This window comes from Conger conger, chromosome 13, assembly GCF_963514075.1.
Source record: "Conger conger chromosome 13, fConCon1.1, whole genome shotgun sequence".
Taxonomy (NCBI): Eukaryota; Metazoa; Chordata; class Actinopteri; order Anguilliformes; family Congridae; genus Conger; species Conger conger.
The window spans coordinates 29,314,463-29,339,260 of record NC_083772.1 but is presented as its reverse complement, the minus strand read 5'-3'; the positions used below and the strand labels follow the sequence as shown (position 1 = coordinate 29,339,260).

At 43.2% G+C, this 24,798-nt stretch overlaps 1 protein-coding gene across 1 annotated transcript; it reads left to right on the top strand.

Moving 5' to 3' along the window:
* The first annotated feature begins 6,961 nt into the window (after positions 1–6,961).
* Positions 6,962–24,486, top strand: LOC133108050 (extracellular calcium-sensing receptor-like). The gene is made up of 6 exons (XM_061217461.1): positions 6,962–7,098; positions 7,679–7,970; positions 9,358–10,179; positions 12,919–13,146; positions 14,955–15,078; positions 23,594–24,486. Exons 2-6 carry the CDS (start codon positions 7,713–7,715, stop codon positions 24,484–24,486), a joined length of 2,325 nt encoding a protein of 774 aa, XP_061073445.1. The 5' UTR covers positions 6,962–7,098; positions 7,679–7,712.
* Positions 24,487–24,798: the final 312 nt, after the last annotated feature.

Below are 24,798 nucleotides of genomic sequence, written 5' to 3'. Positions count from 1 at the left end.
ACAAAGTCATCAGATGTGAGTGATGAGGGAGGTGGGGGGGTGAGAAGAGAGGAGAAGGTTGAAAACAGTTTGCGGGGTTAGAGGCGGTTGCGTTAATTTTAGAGTGAAAGAAGGAAGATTTAGCAAGAGATACAGAGGAATAAGGGCAGCAAGGATGGTTCAGTGGGTAGCACTGCCGCCTCACAGCAAGGAGGTCCTGGGTTCAAATCCCGGTTGGCCGGGGCCTCTCTGTGTAGAGTTTGCATGTTCTCCCCGTGTTCTTGTGGGTTCCCTCCGGGTACTCCTGGTTTCCTCCCACAGTCCAAATGCAGGTTAAATTGCTTGTGTGCCCTGCGATGGACTGGCGACCTGTCCATGGTGTATTCCTGCCTTTTGTCCAATGTATGCTGGGATAGGCTCCAGCCCCCCTGCAACCCTGTTCAGGATAAACAAGTTAAGATAATGGATGGATGGATGGATGGATGGACAGAGGAATAGGAAGATGATTGGAGGCCATAGAAGGAAGCTATATCATTGGGGAGACAGGACCTTTTCCATTTTCTCTCCGCTGCCCGCAGTTTGGTTCGGTCAGCTCGTAGAGCATCAGAAAGCTAAGGACTGGGGAGGGAGGCCTGGGCTAGTTTGGTAGTGAGGGGATACAGAGAGTCAAATGAAGATGAGAAAGAGGACATGAGGGTTGTGGCAGCCTTATGAGGAGACAGTCGAGATAAAGACTCCGCAGATGGTAGGGAGGACAGGATTGAAGATGAGAGGGTGGAGGTAGACAGGTGGCATAGGTTGTGCCGACAGGTGACAGTGGATGGTGGGAGTGATGGATGAGTGGAAGAGTGGAAGAGAAAAAGAGATGAAAGAGGAGTGGTCAGAGGTATGGAGTGGTGTTACAGAGAGGTTGGTTGTTGTGCAGCTCTTTGTGAAGACCAGGTCAAGAAGGTTGCATGCTTTGTGGGTGGGAGGGGAATGTGTGAGGGTAAGGTCAAAAGAGGAAATGAGGGAGAGAAAGGTAGACTGGGTGGACTCTGAGTTCATACAAACTTAAGGATTATTTGTCTGCAAATATTTTATTTACCAGGTTTAATTCTTTATCAAATTGTTGGAGCAAATGCAGCAAATGCAGTTCCTTTCTTTCTCCCTACATCTCTCTTTCCATCACTTAAAGTACAGGTTAAAGTGCATCTCATTTGTCAAGTTTCTTCCAGAACTTCCAGAAATGCAATTAAAAAATTGTCTCTTAATAACTGTGACCAATTTATTTAGATTTTGACACCTAATTATGGTCTGCTACACTGGCATTAACACTTCTTTAGTCCTCATGTTGTTTGGTCCTCATGTAGACTCCTAATGCAAATGCCATACCAAAAATCTAATCCAGACCTTTTGTTAGCTTTCTTGTAAGGGTGAGCGAGTACGGCCTTAACCGTATCAGTTCAACCAACTAGATTATTTGTATCTGTACTTGTACTCGGAAATGGGTGTGACCTAACCCGGAGGTGGGTGTGAGAAGTGAAGTGAAGTGGTGTCGTTTAAACAGTCCCCTGTACTACATTGCAATTTGCAGTACATTGAAACCAAGACTTTCACTTGAAGCAGAACTACTACTGTTTTGCACTCTGTTATGCAGGTAAATCTCTAATAAATCTTTATCTGGTTAATTTTAATATAAGTCTTTATTCTTCTCATAGTTTGTGTTCTTGTTGTTAATTTCCTTAAATTGCTTTCAATCCCAAAAGCGGAACCTTTGACTAAGCTGAGAACCCTTCTTACAGAACCGCAAGCTGTGTGTATATGCCGATATGATAAAACTGCTTGCTGTTGCTTGCATTAATAGTCAATGTGTTCTATTCTAAATCAGAAATCAGATTAGTCCACAGCACACCTTGCCTGCTCAGAATAAGTTTAAGGGACACAATTATTTTTTAAATGAACACAAATTAGAGAGCTGTGTGCTGTGTACGGTGTGAGTGCATGTGTGTCTGTATCCAAGGCTCAAGCTGAGGTAGGCTAACAGTTTCATGTAGCCTACTGCCAAATATCTCCAGCGAACAGCCTGCTTGTGAAATTAACAGTGCTGCTGACAGTGTGTTCTATTCTAAATCAGAAATCAGATTAGTCCACAGCACCTTGCATGCTGAAAATGAGTTTAAGGGACACATTCAGGGTAACAATTAGTAAAGTACTTTATCAACTCTAGTTTTTATTAGCAACTCTCATTGGTTCTGTGTGCAATGTATTCATTCATGACGTTTCCATTTTCTTTCTTTCTTTTAACTGCAATGATATTCAGAACCCATTTGTATAGCACCGCTATCCGCGTTGCTTTGAATTTCAAATTTTAGTCTTCATAGGAAAATAATACGCTACAAGGGAATTCTTTTTTAGATCAACACAACTGAGAGAGCTGTGTGCTGTGTCCTGTGTGTTTGTGTGTGTGTGTGTGTGTTTGTGTGAGTGTGTGTCTGTATGCCAAGCTCAAGCTGAGGTAGTTGAGGTAGACAGCCTGCTTGTGAAATTAATGGTGCTGCTGACAAATGATGAGCGTGGGAAACTGATAAACAATGCATAAAATAAAATAGTGTATGATATATCCTTCATCAATGATCAGAACAAGTTCTCACAACAGTCTCGTGACATGCTCAAGAGAGGAGTGAGGAAAATGGCAGCCAGGCAATCAGTTTTACTAATCGAAGGGGGTGGAACCAGGGAGGAACTGGCCTATCACACATTCGTCACTGATGTACAGCTACTGCAGCCAAATAAATAAACAAAAATGTACTGAATAAAGAAATAAATAAAGCAGGCCAATTCCCCCATTATGGCTATGAATCCAACAGATATGATCACCCCTACTGCTCACTGGATTTCTTTTTTCTTTTTATTTTGCACCATTCTTTGCAAACTCTTGAGACTAGTGTAAGCCAGTCATAAGTAACATTTGGTCTCATGCGCTGGTCAGCTTGCTGACTTCCCTCTCCTGGAGCATACATTGTTAGCCCCCACCGTTGGCACGCATGCCTGTGGGGGAGAGCTAGAGAAGGATTCTTAGAGGCGCCTTCTTGGGCCCTGGAGGCCCCCCTTTTCTCACATTCCTACAGGATTTGAGTACAGGAGTACTGGAGAGGGCATAAAGATGTTTCATGATAATCCCAGGTCAGAATATAGTGATGTTTGGTGTTATTCTGATTGGTTCAGTGCGACTGGTGTAATGGTCTAGTTTTTGTAACAGTCTACCTTTGATATCACAACCATTCAGGAGCCGAGGGGAAACTGGGCAAATTGTCTCTGTAGAAGCCATGTGTTTTAGCCCCCTGCCTGGTGGGCCTGGCTGTAAATTATAGATGGGTGACTCACTTTTAGGGTCAAGGCCTGGATTTAAGGAGATAAGGAGAAGAAACCAAACAGTCTGGAATGTCTCCTTTCCTTTCATTCACCCAAATCAGGTTTATCCAAAAGGTATATTACCATGAGAGGCACAAAAACATATTTACAGCATAATGCAGTTATCATGAAAACTCCCAACTACAGCATTCATAGATATGATGGGGTGGCCTGTAGCATGGTGGTTAAGGTCAGGAAGGGCTGCCATGTGTGAGGGGCCTGAGAGCTGGGGTTCCAATGTTGTTTAGACTACCTGTTGGGGAGTTAAGATGTATGAGTGGTCCAAGGCCAGTTGGGTCATGGGAAAAGAATCCTCCCGAACATTGGTGACCTCCCTGTGACCCCATACCTGGTCACTTCCAAGGGGGAAGACTCCGGACAATGCCACAGTGCCCTCATTTGGGCACTGCTGCCATTACACCGGTGACTGTTCTCTTAGATTAAATATTCAAAACTGCTATTAAGATAATAAATAGACCCGGTAACACCTTGAAAACATTGCCCATGTGATCCTTGTATTATTGCATTAAGTCTTATGTAATGGTAACAGGAATTGCATGTAAAATGGATAATCAGGAGGGAAGTTTCATGATAACTGCAACATAATAAAACATAAGGGTAATCTGTTTGGTATGGATGTGATCTGATAAAATCAAGGAATCGGATGAGATACATTTCATACCAAATGGAATTGAATAAACTATAGTTTCAGTATCCCAAGGGAAAACCTACACGTCCTCTCTTGGTAATCATCTCATTTTCCCTACTCAACAACCCCCAACGGTGGGGGTCTAAATTCCAGATTTGACCACCCCTCCAGGTTGATTTATGGCACTGCCGCCTGGTTCCAAACGTATGATTTGGCATAAAAGCAAGGGAGACAGACCAATCTGGGAAGATCGTATTCGACTTCCCACACAACATGTCTTGGGTATGTATGTATGTATGTATGTATGTGTAGCAGTGGAAGATCGTATTCGACTTCCCACACAGCATATTGTACATGTATGTAAGTATCAGGAAGATCGTATTCGACTTTCCATACGGCATATTCTATACTCTGTGTTTGTGTGTAGTCCAAGCAGGCTAGGTATGATTATTTACTCTATCTCTATTCTTAATTTGTATATTTTATACTTGATTGTGATATTCTAAAGCTAATAACCTACCTGTCTGCGAATAAACTATTTTGCTTGTAACTTGCGTGATCTCCATGACTCTAATTCATCTTGTACCTTTTCAGCCTAAATTACAACTGAAATACTCAGGGGGAAATGGTGGCCAAAAGACCGACCGATCGGCGGGGCGGTACACCTGTGATAGTTCTAAGTTGTGAGGCCAGCAATTTCTGTCCCTTAAAGGGTCGGGCGACGCAAGGCTCTTGTAATCTGGTGCGAAGGGAACCCATGGGCGTTATAGCGCCGGTTCCTGCCAAATTAGCTCGAAGGAGCCCAGACAATGCTACGCCGACCTGGGCTCGCAAATATCATGGCAGGTTTGCATGTATTGTGTTGATTGGACCCTCAGCCTCTGAGTTCTCCACCGAACTGAGATTTCAGCAGTAATGCTAATCCCGGGAGCATCTATTGAGTAATGGTGGCGCAGGTACAAGTCGAATGTAATCACTCCCGAGGTCCGCGTAAGTTGCACACCCAAATTTCTAAATTATATTTTAAATGGAGTCAGATAAACGAGTAAAACTATAGTAACCACTAAGCGTACAATACGACCCCGTTTGAGAACGGAGAAAATTAAGAATTGTACTGATCCGTTTCTGGCCAGCTATAAGCGGGATATGGGGCAGGTCAATCCATATCCGACCCATGGCAACGGACCCAGTATATTCTTAAATATAATTGTGCTCTGTTCTTGTACGGAGGATAATAATTAACCCAACTAATGTTCTCCCAGCAACGCCAGAAGGACAATCACGCAAAACCCCCTTCGGCCCCCGCTAAATTCCGTCATTGGGTTAGCTGTGGGGTTTTACACTAGTGTGCATGAAAATCAGCAGTTTCTGAGATATTCAAACCACCCTGACTGCCACCAACAATCATTCCACAGTCAAAGTCACTTTTTTCCCCATTCTGATGTTTGATGTGAACATTAATCGAAGCTCCTGGTTTGTATCTACATTATTGTATGCATTGCACTGCTGCCACACAATTGGCTGATTAGATAATTGCATGAATAAGCTGGTGTAATAAAGTAAAAATGTTCCTAATAAAGTGATCAGGAGTGTATTCCAACAGTGAGAATCAAAGTGGTTTGTGGGTGACGCTATCATTGAGTGACTGAATGCACTGTAGTTAGCCATGACTTTGTTTAATTGGTTTTGGACAAATATTAATAATTATGGATAGGCCAATATACATACATACATGCAGGTTATATATTGGCTTCTATACTTTTAGCCAGAATGACATACAATCGGCATATATGAATGAGATCATAGCAATATACACTCTATACTCTCCAATATACACTTTAATGCAGGAGCCATTCATTATAATTGTATGCTATGTACCAACACAGTTTGTGATCCCAAATAGGACACATTGGACATGTTGGAAATAAAGCATGCTTTAGTAAAGTGCAAAAAAAAAGTATATTGCCTTTTACTTTAATATGCAAAACTGCCAATACACTTTACAGTGCATGACTCTAAAATTATGAATTATTTGAGAGGTTTAAATCTTAAACAATCTATTGTTAGTACAGTAGACATTATACATAGCTGTAACAGTTGTCAGAGATCTGTGCTGATACCTTGATGGAGAGCAGGCTGATGTTAGCATTAGGGCTAATCAATTTAATTTCCTGTCTTTTGAGGCTTTCAGCAAATGCAAACATTTCACTTAAAACATAGATTTGTGTGATTAATAAAATTGTGGTCTTGGCCAAAATCCAGATCCAGACCAAGACTTTGGGTACCAAGGTCCAGATCCAGATCAAGACCATGTTTTTGTGGTCTCGAGACCAAGACCACGAGATTGAGACTCCAACGCTGAAGAATAGCTATGTGTATTGACAAAATGTGCTTTAAGTGGGTAAGTAATCCCTCTAAACATGAAAAGCACACAATAAAGACAAATTAACTTGAAAATTGTTTAAAAATCCTAGATTGAAATTGTGGTTGGAATGAAATCCAGCATACACATGGGTACTACAGGACAGAGTCTGGGAACCATTGATGTAAGGGAAAGTAGTGGAGAACCACAGGGTCTGCTGTGGAAAAACACATGTTGAATAAAAACAGCACTGCACATTAGAGAGGGAGAGTCCAGACTCCAGGGTCTTATGAAATAATTACCTCCAGATAAAAAAAACAAGGCGATTTACTTCTTTCCCTTCAGGGTTTACATAATTACTACACCTACACTACAAGCTTTTACTTTTTTGCAGTGCAGGGAATAGGCCCTACATAAGGAAGCCTCCCTCTACCTCAGTCAGAGAACTTAGACCCATTCCCTCCGTCTCTCTGTCACTCCTCCCTCTCCTGCAGGAGATGGGTATTCATACCTGGTTATGGCTGTGGGTGTCATTGGTCCTTGGAGCAGTGTGTGGAACAGCAAGATCATCCTGCAGGCTTTTGGACTCTCTGACCTCTCAAAGTGTGTATAAGGAGGGTGATGTAATCATTGGAGGACTGTTCACAATTCATATAGAGGCACCTGATCCAAACCTGGACTTCACACAACGAGCAGCACCTTCACAGTGTCAGAGGTAAATGCATAACTTTTTACCTTATCTGTATACTGTATGCACCCAGTGAGCACTTCATTAGGTATTTATTAGACTTATTTTTTAGACTTCTACTGCTGTAGCCTATCCATTTAGAGTTATGATGTGTTGTGTGTTCAGAGATGCTCTTCTGCATAACGCCGTTGTAATGTGTACTTATTTGCATTACTGTCACCTTCCTGTGTCAGCTTTGACCAGTCTGGCCATTCTCCTCCGACATATCTGATTAACAAGGCGTTTCTGTCTGCAGAACTGCTGCTCACTTTTTTTTTTTTCACAAAACGTGTCACTTCGATCACATTTTTGATGTTGATGTGACCATTAACGGAATCTCCTGACCTGTATCTACATAATTATATGCATTGCACTGCTGCCACACAATTGGCTGATTAGATAATCACATGAATAAATAGATGTAATAAAGTAAAAATGTTCCAAATAAAGTGCTTCATGAGTATATGTGTGTGCGTACACAGATGTTGCGTATGCCAACATCAAAAGGTGAATACCAATCCCTTACTTTCAAGCTCTCTTTCACTTCACTTTCTTTTTTCTCCCTCAGTTTCTATTTGCGTGCATACCGTTGGCTGCAGACCATGATCTTTGCAGTGGAAGAGATAAACAGGAACCCCCAGCTGCTGCCCAATCTCACCCTGGGGTATGCCCTGGCTGACACCTGCCTTGCAGCGAGGACAACTTTAGCCACTGCCCTGGAGCTGGTAACAGGGAAAGACCCTGTCATTATGGGCTCCAGGTGTGGCCGCACTCCCGAGGTGCCTGTCATTGTTGGTGATTCCCTCTCATCAGGATCTATCGTAATTGCTCGCACCCTGGGAGTCTTCAGTATCCCTATGGTGAGAAATGGAACAGCACAGCAGCAAATTAGATCATTAAGTAGATCATTAATTGTCTCAAAATGTTTTGGTGCAGAAGGCAACGGCAACTCTAATTTCGTAACACAAAGTGCATTCAATCTCTTAGACGTATAATAAACACGCAGCACAAAAGATTAAATCAGAGCTTCAAGTGTTGTCAGAATGCAGTACATATATAATGGGAGATGCTATTTATGGATGTTTGCTTAGGATCAAAGGATTTAAACTATGCCAGGGATGCTAGCTAGCTAACACTTCTTGGTTTTACAGGGCAAATGTTCAATTATTAAAACTTTAATAGATTATTCAAGTCTTGTACAACTCAGTCTTGGGGCCTTGTCGCTGGCTAGGAAGCACCTCTGTCCACAGCACACAGAAGTCATTCACCTAATCGCTTTTCTTTTGAGGTTATGCTGGGTTTCTCACCCAGATATACACAGATGTCTGCCACTGAAGGCTAGGAGATTCGGTAAAGTCATCAACCCACTCACAGGAGGGCAACAAGAATGGGGGCCTGTATCACAAATTGATACAGCTGAAGTGGGTTAACCAGCTAACTTTGGGCTTAGTCATGAGTTTCTGGTATCACAAAGGCCGCTCATGGACTAAATCACCATGATGATTATGCTGCAGAGCTGAGCCCACGTTGTAGCCTATTGGAAAAAAAAACTATATAAATGATAGCCCTCCCTTCACAGCTTTCAATGTTGATCATTCAAAAGCATAAAACTATAAAAGAAAAGCATAAATTAGTTGAAATGTTACTTTTTGACATGAAAAACACGAACCCCCCCCCCTCACTTCAATGTGTGCGGGTGAACTCTGACCCCGAAACTGAACATTTTGAAACAAAAATCTTTGAACAGTGCCTTCTAAGGAGTTGACAGATAAGCAATGTGAGAAGCAACCTGTGCAGGGTTTTACAGGGTTTTACTGTGCAGGGTTTTTACAGGAATTGACACTGGCAGAGTCAATTCTGAGGCTGTTCTGTGAATAGTTTGTTTGCTCTCTTGTTCCTTAGCTGTGCAATTCTAGCCTATATGCCTTTCACCCTGTGACTTCCATATGGATTGACTTTCTTCTTATGTTTTGGCATTCTGACTTTCCTTTTATTTTTCTGCAAATTAAAACAAGGTCCCCGGATGTACTACAGAAATGACAGACAATTCTTTGTAAAGGTGAAAGTCAGAAGTAACCATACAAAGCATTTGGATTGATCAAACAGCTGCCGGGTGAAACCCTGCCCACTTCTGGGGTAATCCACACCCACGAGTAAGGATACAGATAGAGAGCCAAAGTGAGAGACTGTCTATCACTTATTTTTACTGAAAATAAACTGAACAGGTGTGATCTGTGTGCTCCTCAGGTCAGTTACTCTGCCACATGTGCGTGCCTTGGAGACCACCAAAAGTACCCCACCTTCTTCCGCACTGTGCCCAGTGATGCCTTTCAAGCCCGTGCCATGGCTCGCATGCTGCGCCTCTTTGGCTGGACCTGGGTGGGTGTGATAGCGGGAGATGATGACTATGGCAAGTTTGGGATCCAGCATCTGTTGAAGGAGCTGCAGAACTCTGAGGTGTGTGTGGCCTTTTCTGAGGTCATCCCCAAGTTCAATTTGGAGAGGAGTATTCCACGCATTGTGGAGACGCTCAGACATTCCACAGCCAATGTCATCGTCACTTTTGCGATTTCCTCAGACATGCAAGTCCTGATGAAGGAGGTGGTGAGACAGAACATCACCGACAGGCAGTGGATTGCCACAGAGTCCTGGATTACCTCCAGCCGCATGTCCTCTCCTCAAAATCTGCCCTCATTTGGTGGCACTTTAGGATTTGCCTTGCGCAAGGGAAACATTCCGGGTCTCGGGTCTTTTCTCACAAGGTTTCAGCCCAAGGATTTGCCCTCTGACCCCTTTGTGGAGGAATTCTGGGAGGTGATGTTTGAATGCTCTTTTAGAAATGGCCCTAGCCCCTCTTCATCAGCCAGACCCAACTGCACAGGGTCTGAGAGCTTGGACAATGTTGAGAGCTTTTATACTGACGTCTCTGCGCTCAGATTCACTTACAGTATCTACAAGGCAGTGTATGCCATTGCACATGCCATTCACAACATGCTGTCCTGCCAACCAGGGCATGGCCCCTTTGAAAAAGGGGGCTGTCCAAATGTCACCAACCTCCAGCCCTGGCAGGTAAGACCAAAAAACATACAAATATCACATTGGGTAAAAATATAAATTAATGTATATTAATAGCTTATAAGTAAGGGATTTGTTTAAAGAATATTTACAGTTTGTAAATCATAATTTTGTCTAAGATGTACACATTTAAATTAATTTACGTATTTAACCCCTTAAGTATGTTTTCCAAAAGGTAGAATTACTCTTATTATCTTAACTAAAACAAAGTTAAAGATGCTCAAACACAGTGGAAGTGGAAGCTTTTTTCTTCACTGAAATGAGTGTTGAATTTGAGTGGATACAGGTGCTCATGACTGTGTCTGGTGGGCTTAGAAACACAATGGGACCACAGCAAAAATGCTGGACAAATCCCTTTCAAATTGATGACAATATCACCAAAAATGAGCATTCTGCATTGGTTTTTCTAAGCTATATCTAGGCAGGTTTCCAAAAATGACATTTGGACACATGTAAACTAAATTATATTATGGGTCATGTATGAGGTGTAAAATGTTATAGATTACATACTAAATGATAAAATACTTTTTATCCTGAAAAATGTGTTCTCCCTCTCAAAATCCCTCTCCCCATCTGGCAGCAGCAGGTCAAGAAGATTGAAAAGTACAATAATTACAATGATAATAACTTCTATACTAATATATTGATTGAGGTCCATTGATAGAAGATCAAATACCCAACCCCCAACAAAAAGTCAAAAACATCCCCACGATTTCACATGCCATTTATTATTCAAAAGCATAAGCCTGCTCCTTATTTATAAGCATACAGAATAATATTAAACCATTTTGAGAATGTATTTAGATGTTCTCCGATGTAAAATGGGGTCACGTCACTGGAAACTGGAGTCCAGTGCATTTTCACTGTCCTCCTCAGGACTATTCGATCACACAAGCGATTTCTTTTGAGGCCTCCAGAGTCTTCCATTTAGACTTAGCCATCACAAAATATTTGTTTTGTTGTGTAACATCAACCTCATAGAGGCATAAAGTCTCAAATTAGGTTTTTCCAGCACGTAACTCTCAGCCTGTGTACTGAAAATGAAAGGATGCCGTCCAAAAAAAAACAGTTTTTTAAATCAGCCTTCAAAGTTTTTTTGAGCGGTTGTCACAGTTTCTCACCTAGAAGTGACCTAGGTGTGAGCACTGGCCCATCAGCCGCTACTTTGGAGAGATTGGACATTGACAAAGTTATTTTCTCATGGAATTTCCATTCAACTCCAATTAAGCATGAATTCATAAATATTACACAAATTAACCATCACCCATTTTAATGTTGAATCCAGTTGTGGTTTTAGATATGATATGAAAAATTATAATATTCTGGCTTATTAATTTAAATCTTGCCACCTTTTTTTTAAATCTGATTAAAATAGAATGAATGGAATAATAGAAGCACATTTATGCACATGATAGCAGCTCAGAATACCTGTGAAATCTGTTTGTAACCTACTAACAAACTGACATATGAAAACTTTGATGAATCACACATGGTTTGTGTAAATGCATCTTTCGGCTCATGTTTGATAAGCGAGGCCCATTATTAGCGAATTATTTTGTATTTTATAGACTTTAGTAATGCTGTATTGAATATCCACAATTATGTACAGTGGGCTCCAAAATTATTGGCACCCTCTACAAAAATGAAGAAAGAAAAGGCTGCATATGATAAAGAACACCAATATAATTGTTGGCACTCATAACAATTACTGTCAATAACTGTTACTGTTAAACGAAGTGAAATTGGCAATACAATTTTGTATTTATTTAATGTCAGTCCATCACATTCTGTTTCACTTTTTTATAGAAATGACCAAGCACCTTATACTTACTGTCAAATATGTTGATGTTTTGAAGATGTTTTGCTGCCAGTGGTCCAGGGGCACTATTTAAGGCCAATGATACAATTAACTAAACAAAGTACCAGGAATTTCTGGCAGAAAATCTGGTTGTCTCTGTTAGGAAGTGGAAACTTGGTTGTAAGTTGATTTTCCTGCAGGACAATCACTCCAAACATACATCAAAATCCACACAGAAATGGTAAAGTGAAAGCAAGTGTTCTGAAATTAAATCCCATCAAAAACCTGTGGTCTAAACTGAAGAGAGGGGTCCATAAGCACAAAACCCAAGGGTATCAATTATTCTGAAAGGTTCTGCATGGAGGAATGGTCAAAAATCAAAATTGTTCTCGAACCTTATTACAAATTATTGGAAAAGTGTCATGGCTGTCATCTTTGCCAGGGGTGTTTGCTCAAAGTATTAAACCAGGGGTGCCACTTAATAAAAGTAATTGAAATATGAGAATAAATCTATTGAAATAAAAGTATATAGTTTTCCTTTTTGTTTGAACATACAGTAACATATAGATTATTATCTGTGTTTTTTACTAGAGCCTTTTGTCCTCATTTTTATTAAGGGTGCTAATAATAGTGGAGCCCACTGTATAATGTATTTAGTAACTAATTCCTTGACCATGTGCTATACTTCTTATATTGTTCAGAATGTATTTCCAAGGTTTTGAACATTATATATTGTCATGTGTTTATAGTGCTAAGTATTCTCTTCATAGCTTTCAGTGTTCAGAATGTAGTGTTGGTTTCATTGTTTATTTTTAATTTGCTAGTCCATTAATAGTGTATAAGTGCCAAGCACTGTATAGTTAACAGTTTTATAAATCACCCCATATGTTCAATTTTGTGAAACATGCTGATCCTGATTTTCCCTCTCCTGAAAGATTCTCCACTACATTCAAACCGTCAACTTCACCACAGCTATGGGGGAGGCTACACACTTTGATGAGAACGGTGAACCACCGGCCGCTTATGACATCATTAACTGGCAAAGTGGGGTGCAGGGGACAGTAGAGTTTGTCAAGGTGGGACATTTTGACTCTGTGGATAGATCTCACAGCAAGTTTGACATTGATGTAAAAAGAGTCGTCTGGGGCGGTGGCCAGAATGAGGTAAAGTGAACCATTAATTTTGCATGCAATAAATTTAACCACATAACCATCTATTTAATTTTTGTACTGGCGTAATCATTCTCAATCAGGGTAGTTTATGGTTAGATTCTTGTAATCTTTCCCTCTGTAAAGCCCATAGAGTTATGCTACAGAGGCAGAGGTTATCACATTACATTACATTACATTATTGGCATTTGGCAGACGCTCTTATCCAGAGCGACGTACAGTTGATTAGACTAAGCAGGAGACAATCCTCCCCTGGAGCAATGCAGGGTTAAGGGCCTTGCTCAAGGGCCCACCGGGATTAGAACCGCCAACCTTGGGTGTCCCAGTTATTTACCTTAACCACTATGCTACAGGCCGCACCAGGGCTGCGTCCCATTATCTTTCAATCCACCCTCCTTCACTCCACTCCCCCACTACCACTACCACTACCACTCCCACTCCTCCTCCAAGCAGGGGAGTTAAGGAGTGGAGCAATGGAGTGAACGAGAGGGAGTGAAGAAAATTTTTTTCGGCTTTGCCGTCATCAAAGTTGACATCCTATGTTGAGGAAATAGCTCAGTCAAAATAGTTGTTTTCTTTCCAAGCCCACACATATTTCCATTGCCAGTTAGAGATTGTATACATGGTTAGCCCATTCAAAGATACAAAATTGCTTGTAAGTTTCAAGCACAAGTTGCATAGTAGGATACAGTAGCCTGTAAAAATATGAACCTGACATTGCGGTTCACCTCGAGACACTAAATAAGATGTAACAAGCAACATTGGATCAAAGTAAAAATCTAAACAAACAACTATTTACTTTAATCCCAGAATCCCAATGTGTCCGATCTGAAGACCTTTTAATGTAACGGTGTCAGTTGCATCTCATATACGCTAATTCAGGGACATTTCTGTAGATTAGGGAAACATAGTCTAGCCTATATGGCACGTCATATGTGAGTTATCATTTTCAAATTTTCTGTATTCACATTGAAAATCAATTATTTCCCACTGTAACATCTGTAACAAATTTATTGCCTATAAATATGTCATTTGGAAATTGCTGGTTGAATAAATTCCATGCATGTTTACATACGCTACAGAAATAATTGTAGCTGCTGTACTTATTAAGAGTCATGCTGGTTTTATGTACAAACAAATATATAAATATATCCCTGGTGGGGTGATATGCATGATAGCGACACACAAATTTGGCAAAATATTTGGCATAATAGCGGGAATTCAAGTTCCCTGCCATATCAACTTTATGGATCTGAACAGTGCCAGTTTTTGTGGGTTAGGTTTTCATAGTATGTGGGCGTGAGCATGAGGTCATGCAGAAATGTGAAAATACTTCCGCTAAAATGTACATCGTTATACACTTCGTCGTAGGAGTGGAGGAAAATTGGACAATGGAGCCAGGGAGTCCACAATGAACGGATTCCGGGGCATTGCATTTTGAAAAAATCTGTGTATTTATATGTCACGGTGTGATAGAGCTTTGTAGTTTTACAGATGTGATTGAAGAAATTTTGAGAATTGTTACTGAATTGGTGAGATATTACTGAGGAATGATGGAGCATATGTTAAATACACAACATTTTTATATATTATATATATATATATATATATATATATATTTATATTTATACATATTATGCTCAAATGTAACACTGATTTATGCATATAAAATATTAAGAGATAAGCTTGGGTATGTGAGAATAATGTAGGTTGACATACTGAGTTGTTGAGGGAATAAGATATTTCTGAGTGATGGTATGGAGGTAGAGTGATATTCTGTGTGTTCCGCTGGATGCATACAGGTGCCTGTGTCCGTCTGCAGCATGCCCTGTCCCCCAGGCACTCGGAAGGCTGTGCAGAAAGGAAAGCCCATCTGCTGCTTTGACTGCTTACCATGTGCAGCAGGAGAGATCAGCAACACCACTGGTACGATTAACTATTCTTTGTTTAAATGATTTTCAACACCTGCACAAAGATGATGAGATACCAAGACGTTTTCAGGTTTTAACAAATGATTATGGCTGCAATTTGTACTAAAAGGCACACTCAGTAATTCTGGTTGTTAATGAGTGAAAATTCCACAGAGAAACTGCTTAGCCTTCTAAGCCATTGTTATTGTTGCAGTTTGCATAGGCTACTATCACCTACCTGTCACCTACTACAAGGCTAGCTGTCAAATAAATCGCTGGTTAGGTGTGGTTAATTTGATCAAAACATTAGCTTAGTATTCCTTTTGATATCTTAACAGATGTGCAAGCGATGAGGTTGTTTCCATGGTGATGAGCTATGCAATGACTCCATTCGCTCTTATAAAAATAAAGAAGTACTATTGGTCCGACACTTATTTTAAATACTTATTTTTTCCTCTGAAGTGCTTTACATGAAGATCTTTGTTATAGGAGACTAATTCCACACTGTTTGTCTTTTTGCTCTTTGTAAACTATGTGGATTTAATTAGCAGCTGAAATGATTGAGTGGGCCTTCTTAATCTTCACACTGACCTATTTATAGTCATTCTGTTTAGTTCATATTGGGTGAAAAGAGTAGCCAGTATATTATATAGGCTGTTGCATGGCTGTGAAAACAAATGTTTGTGACATATAGCCAGGTGGATGTGTGCACAGAACATATCTGTGCTGATGACCTGTCAGTCAACATCTGTTGGTCCTGCTGTTATTTAGGAAAAGTCATTAAAGTACCACAGTCTTGGTGAATACTCGATTCTGATTGGATGCTAGTCGGTGATTATTTTTGTATAATTTGTATAAAGTTTGGCAGGTAGGCCCGGTGAAGCCTAATCACCATTCTAAATGAATATGCTGCCTACAGTTTGCCAAGCAGAGACCAAAAGCCAGTAGTGCTAATGGGGTGGCACAGATGGTGCAGTGGGTAGCACTGCCGCCTTACAGCAAGCAGGTCCTGGGTTCGAATCCTGGTTTGCATGGAGTTTGCATGTTGCACGTGGGTTTCCTTCCACAGTCCAAAGACATGCAGTTTAGGCTAATTGGAGAGTCTAAATTGCCGGTGGGTATGAGTGTGTGAGTAAATGGTGTGTGTGCCCTGTGATGAACTGGCAACCTGTCCAGTGTGTATTCCTGCCTTTCGCCCAATGTATGCTGGGATAGGCTCCAGCTGCCCTGCGACCCTATTCAGGATAAGCAGGTTAAGATAATGGAAGGATGGACTTTGTCATGCCAATAAAGCTATTTGCATTCAAAAATAGTGAAACGGCACCTGATATAACTATGAATAGTTTTGTGAAGTACAGTAAAAATACATTGAGATAGCTAATAGCCGTGTTTTGGTAGATTGCTCACGTTACTAGTTACTATGTGACGTGCTGAAATGGTTGTTTGTTAATGGACAACTCTCAATTAGCTCTAAACATTTACTTTTTTGTCTTAAAACCTTGAATTTAAACAAGATAATAATCAAAACCAGCCCCTCGATGTAAATAACATATATAACCATAGCAACATTCTGAAACAGTAGCCACCTAAATGGCTAGTAGTTAGATCCAGAAAAAAAAGGTTTATTTTGAGGCCCAAAAATATTAACGACCCCTGCTTATATTTTAATCTTTGGTAAAAGACTATGGTATAAGCGGAATAATCCACTCGAAGGTGGTCATTATACGGTTTTAACGCACTCCGCTTCACATCAGGTGGTTCTTCACCCTCGCATCGTCCATTAAAACTGCAATTACCACCTCATTGTGGATTATTCCTTACTTAAAACAGCATGTTTCATTGTGCACAAGAAATTACTTTAATGGTGCAACTTTCTATCATTATCATGAGAAGATAAACCATTTGAAAGTGTTAAAACTCACGGTTCTATCTGTATAATGCATTTTAAGATGTCATTGCTTTAGAGACAACAGTTCCTTGTTTTGTAAAATGGGCGGCAAAACAAGCGTGGGGGACCTTACCATCTCTGCATTTTGGAAATACTTATCTTACACAAAATGTGATGCCAGTGCTGTTTCACAGCAAGGGTCCAGCAAAACAAATGCATAAAAATGCAATTCCAAAAACATGCTAACTTGTAGAAACGTCAAAAGATTGTTCATTGTTTATTTAGAATTTCTCTGGAGGAATTATCATTGTCATTGTTGTCCATTTTGCCGTTGCATACTACAAAAGTACATAGGAACGCTGTTATCTATGTTTTGTATAGGATTTCTGGAACAAGAAGAGCCCACGAATGTGCTTCTCTGACCAGTATCGGTAATCCAGTTGCACAGTAAATGCGTGATCCCCATCCGTGAGTAAAAGATGCAGTGTTAATTTTGCTCAGCCTAGAAACAGCTCGTGGTATAGTATTGAAGAAACGACTGAGAAGCATTTTAGCTAATGACATTATATTTCCAACAGTTTGTTAGGCTTTCATAAAACACAGCATTTATTTGCCTATATAACAAAACCATTTAGCATTTCATACGCACGCTGTTATGCTTTGCCAAAAACGTTAGATTTTATGCCCAAAAAGGTTGACATTTTACAACAAATTTCCGATGCCTACGTCTAAATAGAGGACTTCCTTTTGGGGACTTCATCTCTCTAGCCTCTCGAGTTTTCGAGCGGATATTTCTGAGAAAGACAGTGAAATCACCTTTGACTCCACAAAAGAGGGCATTTTAATCTACATGACCCCATTTTATATCAGTGACCATTGAAATTAATTCATTCATGCATTCATTATCCTAACCCGCTTATCCTGAACAGGGTCGCAGGGGGGCTGGGGCCTATCCCAGCATACATTAGGCAAAAGGCAGGAATACACCCTGGACAGGTCGCTAGTCCATCGCAGGGCACTGTGACGGAGCCACGCTGTCACTGAATGCGGGCAGCACGCGCACACACACACACACACACACACCACACATTCCCCAGGGCTGCTGTTCCCCTATAAGGGGAGTCTTGACTCAGTTACTGAGAAGGTAACATTGTTTAAATTGTTGGCTTTACGTGTGAGTTACTGAAGAACTCAAGTGGGTAAATGCCCTTTTTCCTTTGGAAACCCTTTTGTATATAGAGTGTTTTGTTTTCTGTGTTTTTCCATCTTTTTGAACTTTTTCTTTGTAAATATTCACACTGCGTTGTCTTGGAGGCTGGCATAAATAAATCTCACTAAACCGAGATTTTCCGAGTACGCCTGAGTTTGTCGATTTTTGGGGAGTTCCCAAGAGAACCCCACCACATATGGTGTCAGAAGTGGGATGGCTACTCGGAGGAAGCTAACCCGCCGTCCAGGACAGCGCACAGGACTTCGTTCTCAGGGGCAAGAGAACTATGAGGGGGGGGCAACCGCCAAGCCAGACGTGGAGTGGGAGACTGCGGCTTCCTCATCCGAGGAGTCTGAGAAGGGGGCCAGGGGCTGGATGCATCCAGCAGCTCCGACAGCCGCAAGGTCGACAGGTGGACCAGATGGAGAGCTACTGGCATTGATGAGGGACTTCATGGCAGGACAGCAACGGAGAGAGGAGAACCTGTTGGCAGAGATCCGAGGCCTAAGGGTTGCTAAACCATGGACTGACCAGTTCCCTCGGCCTGCCACCCAGCCCCATCGAGATGGTGACCAAGTACAGCCTGCTCCGAACCTGTACATCGCAGCCACCCCAAGCACACTGACGGCAAGCAGTCCCAGACTTAACCTGCCAGCACCCCAGCGTGGGCGCCAGGAGACACCAGCAGAGGCATCCGATCACCACTTTCCAGACCTGGACAACAGCCCAGACCAGCCAAGGTCAGAGTGGAGGCATTATAATGAACCAAAAATGCCACAATATCAGAGGGGTGAGGACATTGAAAACTATTTATTACGTTTTGAGCGCATTGCCAAAATGTGGAAATGGCCGGAGAGCGAGTGGGCATGCAGACTCGTTCCACTGCTGGTGGGGAAGGCATTGGAGGCCTACACTGCAATGGATGAGCACACCACTATACTGACCTGAAGGCAGCGCTGTTGGCGAAATTTGACATCTCTCCAGAGACCTACCGGCTGCAGTTCAGATCAACGAATGTACCACCGGGCGAGAGCCCCACCGAGACCTACCACTGCCTGAAGGGCCTCTACCGACGCTGGATTCGGCCAGGGCAGCACACCAAGGAGGAGGTTGGAGAGGCCATCATCTTGGAGCAGCTACTCCGGGTACTTCCTTTTGAGGTGAGGACCTGGGTGAAGGAGCATGAGCCAGCAGAGGAACTTACAGCTGCCAAGCTGGTTCTGGTACCTCAACGCTCGGAGAGGAAGACCAGCTACACATTTCACCAGTGCAGCACACCGACCAACACCCCAGCCCAGGCCTGCAAGGAGAGAGGAGTGTCCAGGTAACATCAGTACTGCCCCAAACCAACAAACATCTGGTAAGGACTTTGTCTGTTTTTACTGTCAGCAGCCAGGCCACAAAGCTTCTGTGTGTCCTATACGTAAAGCTAAGGTCACAGGTGCTTGCTATGCACCCTGGCCAGAGGGGGGGCCCTCTGGGGATAAGGATGTACGAGTTCAGCGCTATAAAACTGTGGTGGTTAATGGACAGCAGGTTACTGCTCTGTTGGACACTGGTAGCTTCATGTCTTCGGTTAAATCTAGTCTGGTGCCAGTGAGCAGTGTTGATTATAGCAGACAAGCGGACATTTTGTGTGTTCATGGGGACAAGCATCCTTATCCAAAAGCCGACTTAACGGTTACTGTGGATGAACAACCTTACCTGTTGACTGTTGGGGTGGTAGAAAACCTGCCTGTGGATGCCATCCTGGGATGGGACTTACCGGTACTCATGCAGAACTGCCAGTGGAAACTGACTCTGGGGAGGATGGGGAGGAAAATGTGAATGTTTCTTGTCCTGTAATTACTCGAGCCCAGGCGAAAGCTGGTGTCCAACCACTCCCAGACCTTGACAGTAGTCTGTGTGAGGGTGGCACTAAGGGGCCAAGAAAATCCCGCCGCCAACGCCGCTTTGAGAAACAGCTATGGCCAACAGAACCTGAAGGAAAGAGTTTGCTGTCCAATAAAATGTGGGAAGTACCTGAGAATATGTCTGTACTGCAGAGGGGAGACGATACTTTGAAACCTTTGTTTGCTAAGGTGGTAGAAAAGACAAATCGGAAGGGGATAGGAAAGGCAAGGTTTATTGTTGATAATGATGTATTTTATACAGTGGAGGATGACCACAGACGCCTTGTAATCCCTGCTAGCTGTAGACCACTTGTCATGCACCTGGTACACACACTTCCATGGGCCGGACATCTTGGCCGCCACAAAACCTCTTCGCATTAGTTCACGCCTATATTGGCCCTCCATGTATACAGACATTCAGAAATATTGCACCACATGCCCCACATATCAGAAAACATGCACTGCCCGCAAGTCTGACCGAGCTCTTCTGCATCCACTGCCTGTTATCTCTACTCCATTCCGCAGGATTGCCATGGACATTGTAGGCCCTCTAGTGAAGAGCAGCGGTGGTCATCAGTACAATCTGGTCGTGTGTGACTATGCCACCCGTTTCCCAGAGGCCTTTCCCCTGCGCACCATCACCGCTCCCACTGTTCTGCGTGCTTTGGTTCAACTGTTCTCCAGAGTAGGGATACCAGACGAAATCCTCACGGACCAAGGGACCAACTTCACCTCCAGGTTGATGCAGCTCTTCCATAAACAACTGGGCATCTCAGCAATCAAGACCACCCCATACCACCCACAGACTGACGGTCTGGTTGAAAGATTCAACCAGACACTGAAAAAGATGCTACAACACTGACACTGGCAAGTTCCCCAGGCCTCAACAGGTTTCTCCCCATTTGAGCTGCAATATGGCTGGGATGTACAGGGGCCATTGGATCTGCTCCAAAAGGGCTGGGAGAGTCCTTCCACCACTCCAAGTGACAGAGGCGTGGTGCAGTTTGTGTTGGAGATGAGGGATCGGCTGGCAAGATACCAGGACGAGGCAGAGGTCAACCTGAGTGAGGCCCAGAAAAGCCAGAAGACCTGGTATGACAAACAGGCTCGGGACCGTGAGTTCCAGCCTGGCCACAAAGTCTTGTTACTTCTCCCTTCTTCCAACAGCAAGCTCATGGCGAAATGGCAAGGACCCTACATCATCACCCGCAAGATGGGCCCAGTCAACCTGAAAAGAAGAAACCAGTACAGACCTACCATGTGAACCTACTAAAAGAGTGGAAGGAGCGTCCGATCCAAGCACTGATGGTGAGGGAGGTGGACATGGAAGAGGAAGAGGAGACCGGACTGGAAACCCTATCTAAAACTGCCACTCCTGTGCTGGCACATCTTGCACCAGAGCAAGCTGCACAGCTCCTCCAGGTTTTCCAGGAGGCTCGTTCCCTCTTTGCTGCCAGCCCAGGACAAACCACCCTCGTTGAGCATGTGGTTCGTCTAAAGGATGGATGACCAATCCGCCAACGTCCCTACCGTATCCCACAACAGCTGGTGGACAAGCTGCGGCAGGAGGTGGAGGAGATGTTGAAGCTGGGAGTGATTGAGCCTTCCAACTCAGAGTGGTGCAGTCCAGTGGCCATCGTCTTCAAGAAAGATGGTTCTCTCCGGATATGCATTGACTTCAGGAAGCTTAATGCCATCTCAGAGTTTGATGCTTACCCCATGCCAAGAATCGATGACTTATTGGAGAAGATCGGAGCGGCCAAGTACATCACCACCCTTGATCTATGTAAAGGCTACTGGCAGGTGCCAATGGAGAAGTCTTGCCGGCCATACACGGCATTTCGAACACCAGCTTTTCCAGTTTACTGTGATGCCATTTGGACTGCATGGAGCGCCAGCCACCTTCCAGAGACTGATGGATGGGGTCCTCCAGGGTTGTGACAACTGCAGCGCAGGTACCATCGTGTAAGGCGGCTGTTGTGGTCCTTCATGGAGTTGATCCAGGTGAGAGCTTGGTGGTCAGTTTCCAGATCAAACTCCTTTCCCAGTAAATAGTATCGCAGGCTCTCCAGCGCCCACTTAATGGCCAGGCCTTCCTTTTGCACCGTGGAATACCTGGTCTCACGTGGTTGCAGCTTGCGACTCAGGTACAGGATGGGGTGTTCTTCTCCAGGGTCTCCTTGGGCCAGGACCACTTCAAGGCCGACTTCCGATGCGTCCACCTGTACCAGGAATCTTCTTTTGAAGTCTGCACTCTTGAGGACAGGGGAAGAACATAAGTTGGCTTTCAAGGTGCTGAAGGCTGTTTCACAGTTGTCTGACCAGGTCACCAGGTTCCTCTGGTCCTTGCAGGTCAGTGCTGTGAGTGGAGCTGCTATCGTTGCAAATTGGGGTACGAACCGTCTGTACCAGCCGGCCAATCCCAGGAAGGACCGTACCTCCTTCTTAGTGCGAGGTCGAGGGCAGTTTTGGATAACTTCCACCTTATCCACTTGTGGACGCACCTCTCCTCGTCCCAGTTGATAACCCAGGTATCGTGTCTCCTCCTGTGCCCACTCACACTTGGAGGGGTTGAGTGTCAACCCAGCCTTCTGGATCCTTCCCAGGACCAGTGATAGGTGTTGGACATGCTCCTCCCATGTGTTGCTGAAGATTACCACATCATCAAGGTAGCAGACTACCTTTCCAGGTTGCCTGAATGCGGGCAGCACGCGCACACACACACACACCACACATTCCCCGTTCCCTCCCGGTCTCACAAAGTATTTAATTAAACCTCAATATCATTCCCTAATTTAGCTTCCATGTGTCCTTTTGGAGTCTAGAAATGTCTGGATCAGGGGTATCCAATCTTATCCAGAAAGGGCCGGTGTGTGTGCAGGTTGTTGTTTTAGCACAGTACTAAGACAGCTGATTCTACTCATCAAGGTCTTGATTAAAGACCACGATTAGTTCATTAGTATAATCAGGTGTGTTACTGCTGGGTTAAAACAAAAACCTGCACCCACGCCGGCCCTTTTAGGATAAGATTGGGCACCTCTGGTCTGGATGTTCTCATTGGAAATCTGCCTAGACATAGCTTTGAAAAAACAATGCAGAATGCTCATTTCGTTAATATTGTAATCGTCCAGTGTTTTGGCTGTGGCACCATTATGTTTATAAGCACGTAAGGCACTGCAATAATGTGTATCCACTGAACAGAAAATGTCATCAGTGAGCTTCTGTAACTTTGATTTAGTAATACCTAAGATAATTCTGATTCTTGGAAAACAAACCCCAAAGGGTTACCTTTCAGAAGAGACCCATGATCATGCCTGTAGTCTAAATGATTCAAGAATACTAGCCATGTTATTTTGTCATTTTCAAGCTTGTGTTAAGAAAAGGGGTGATACATAAAGGGGTTAATGGTGTCTGTTTTGGTTAAAGCCTAGAGCCCAAATCACTTCATATATTTTAATACCTCTCAATATACATATTGTAAACTCCTTAGTGAACCACGTTGGTCTTGGCTTAGACATTTTTTTTTTTCATAATCTTTAAGGTTCAACAGAGTGCCAGAAGTGCCAAGATCGATTCTGGTCGAATGCTGCTCGAACTGCCTGCGTTCCAAAGGAGGTGGAGTTCCTGTCCTTCCAGGAGACCATGGGGATCATCCTTGCTGCTCTTTCAGTCTCTGGGGTGGTCCTCACAGGCAGTGTCCTCGCCACCTTCTTTTTCCACAGGGACACGCCCCTTGTTAGGGCAAACAATGCAGAGCTGAGCTTCCTGCTGCTGCTGTCGCTCTCTCTCTGCTTCCTGTGCGCGCTGGCCTTCATCGGTCGCCCCTCCCCCTGGTCCTGTATGTTGCGCCACACGCTGTTTGGGATCAGCTTTGTGCTCTGCATTTCCTGTGTGCTCAGTAGGACAGTGGTGGTGCTGGTGGCCTTCCGTGCCTCAGTCCCTGGCAGCAACATCATGCAGTACTTTGGCCCGGTGCAGCAGAGAGTGGCCATCTTCTTCTGCACCTCCATCCAGGTGCTCATCTGTGTGCTGTGGTTGGTTCTGTCACCACCCGTCCCATCTGAGATACAGGGGCGGAGTCCCAGGATCATCCTTGAGTGTGATGTGGGTTCAAGGGCTGGCTTTGCTTGTGTCCTGGGCTACATCGGCCTCCTGGCGGCCATCTGCTTCCTGCTGGCCTTTTTAGCCAGGAAGCTCCCAGACAATTTCAATGAAGCCAAGTTCATCACCTTCAGCATGCTCATCTTCTGCGCCGTCTGGATCACCTTTGTCCCTGCCTACGTCAGCTCCCCAGGGAAATACACTGTCGCCGTGGAGATATTCGCAATCCTGGCCTCAAGCTATGGACTCCTCCTTTGCATCTTTGCCCCCAAGTGTTATATAATCCTTCTGAGACCTGAAAAGAATACCAAGAAGAAAATGATGGCAAAATGAAAAAGGTCAAAACTTTGATTACATTTATTTTGTATGAGAAACATTGAAGAGATGGCTAGAGAGAATGTTTATCTGTTTTGATGTTGGTTCACTGGACCAGTGAACTTCCACAACTGAAGCTGGAAGGCATAATGTCCCATATTAACTAAATGCAGAAGTTCTATTTGTCAGCAAGATGTTCTGTATGTTCTTTGTTCAAGTCCTTCCCTTCACACAGTTGTCTTATAAAGAAAAACAAATCCTTAAACCATAAACCATTCCAATATTATAATATGAAATGAAATTTTTTTAATGATAAGTTCGACAGCAAAT

Coding starts and splice junctions, on each gene's coding strand:
- LOC133108050 (XM_061217461.1), top strand. CDS start 7,713: ATGATCTTTGCAGTGGAAGAGATAAACAGGAACCCCCAGCTGCTGCCC. Junction 10,180..12,918: donor CCAACCTCCAGCCCTGGCAG/GTAAGACCAAAA, acceptor CTCTCCTGAAAG/ATTCTCCACTACATTCAAAC. Junction 13,147..14,954: donor GGGGCGGTGGCCAGAATGAG/GTAAAGTGAACC, acceptor GGATGCATACAG/GTGCCTGTGTCCGTCTGCAG.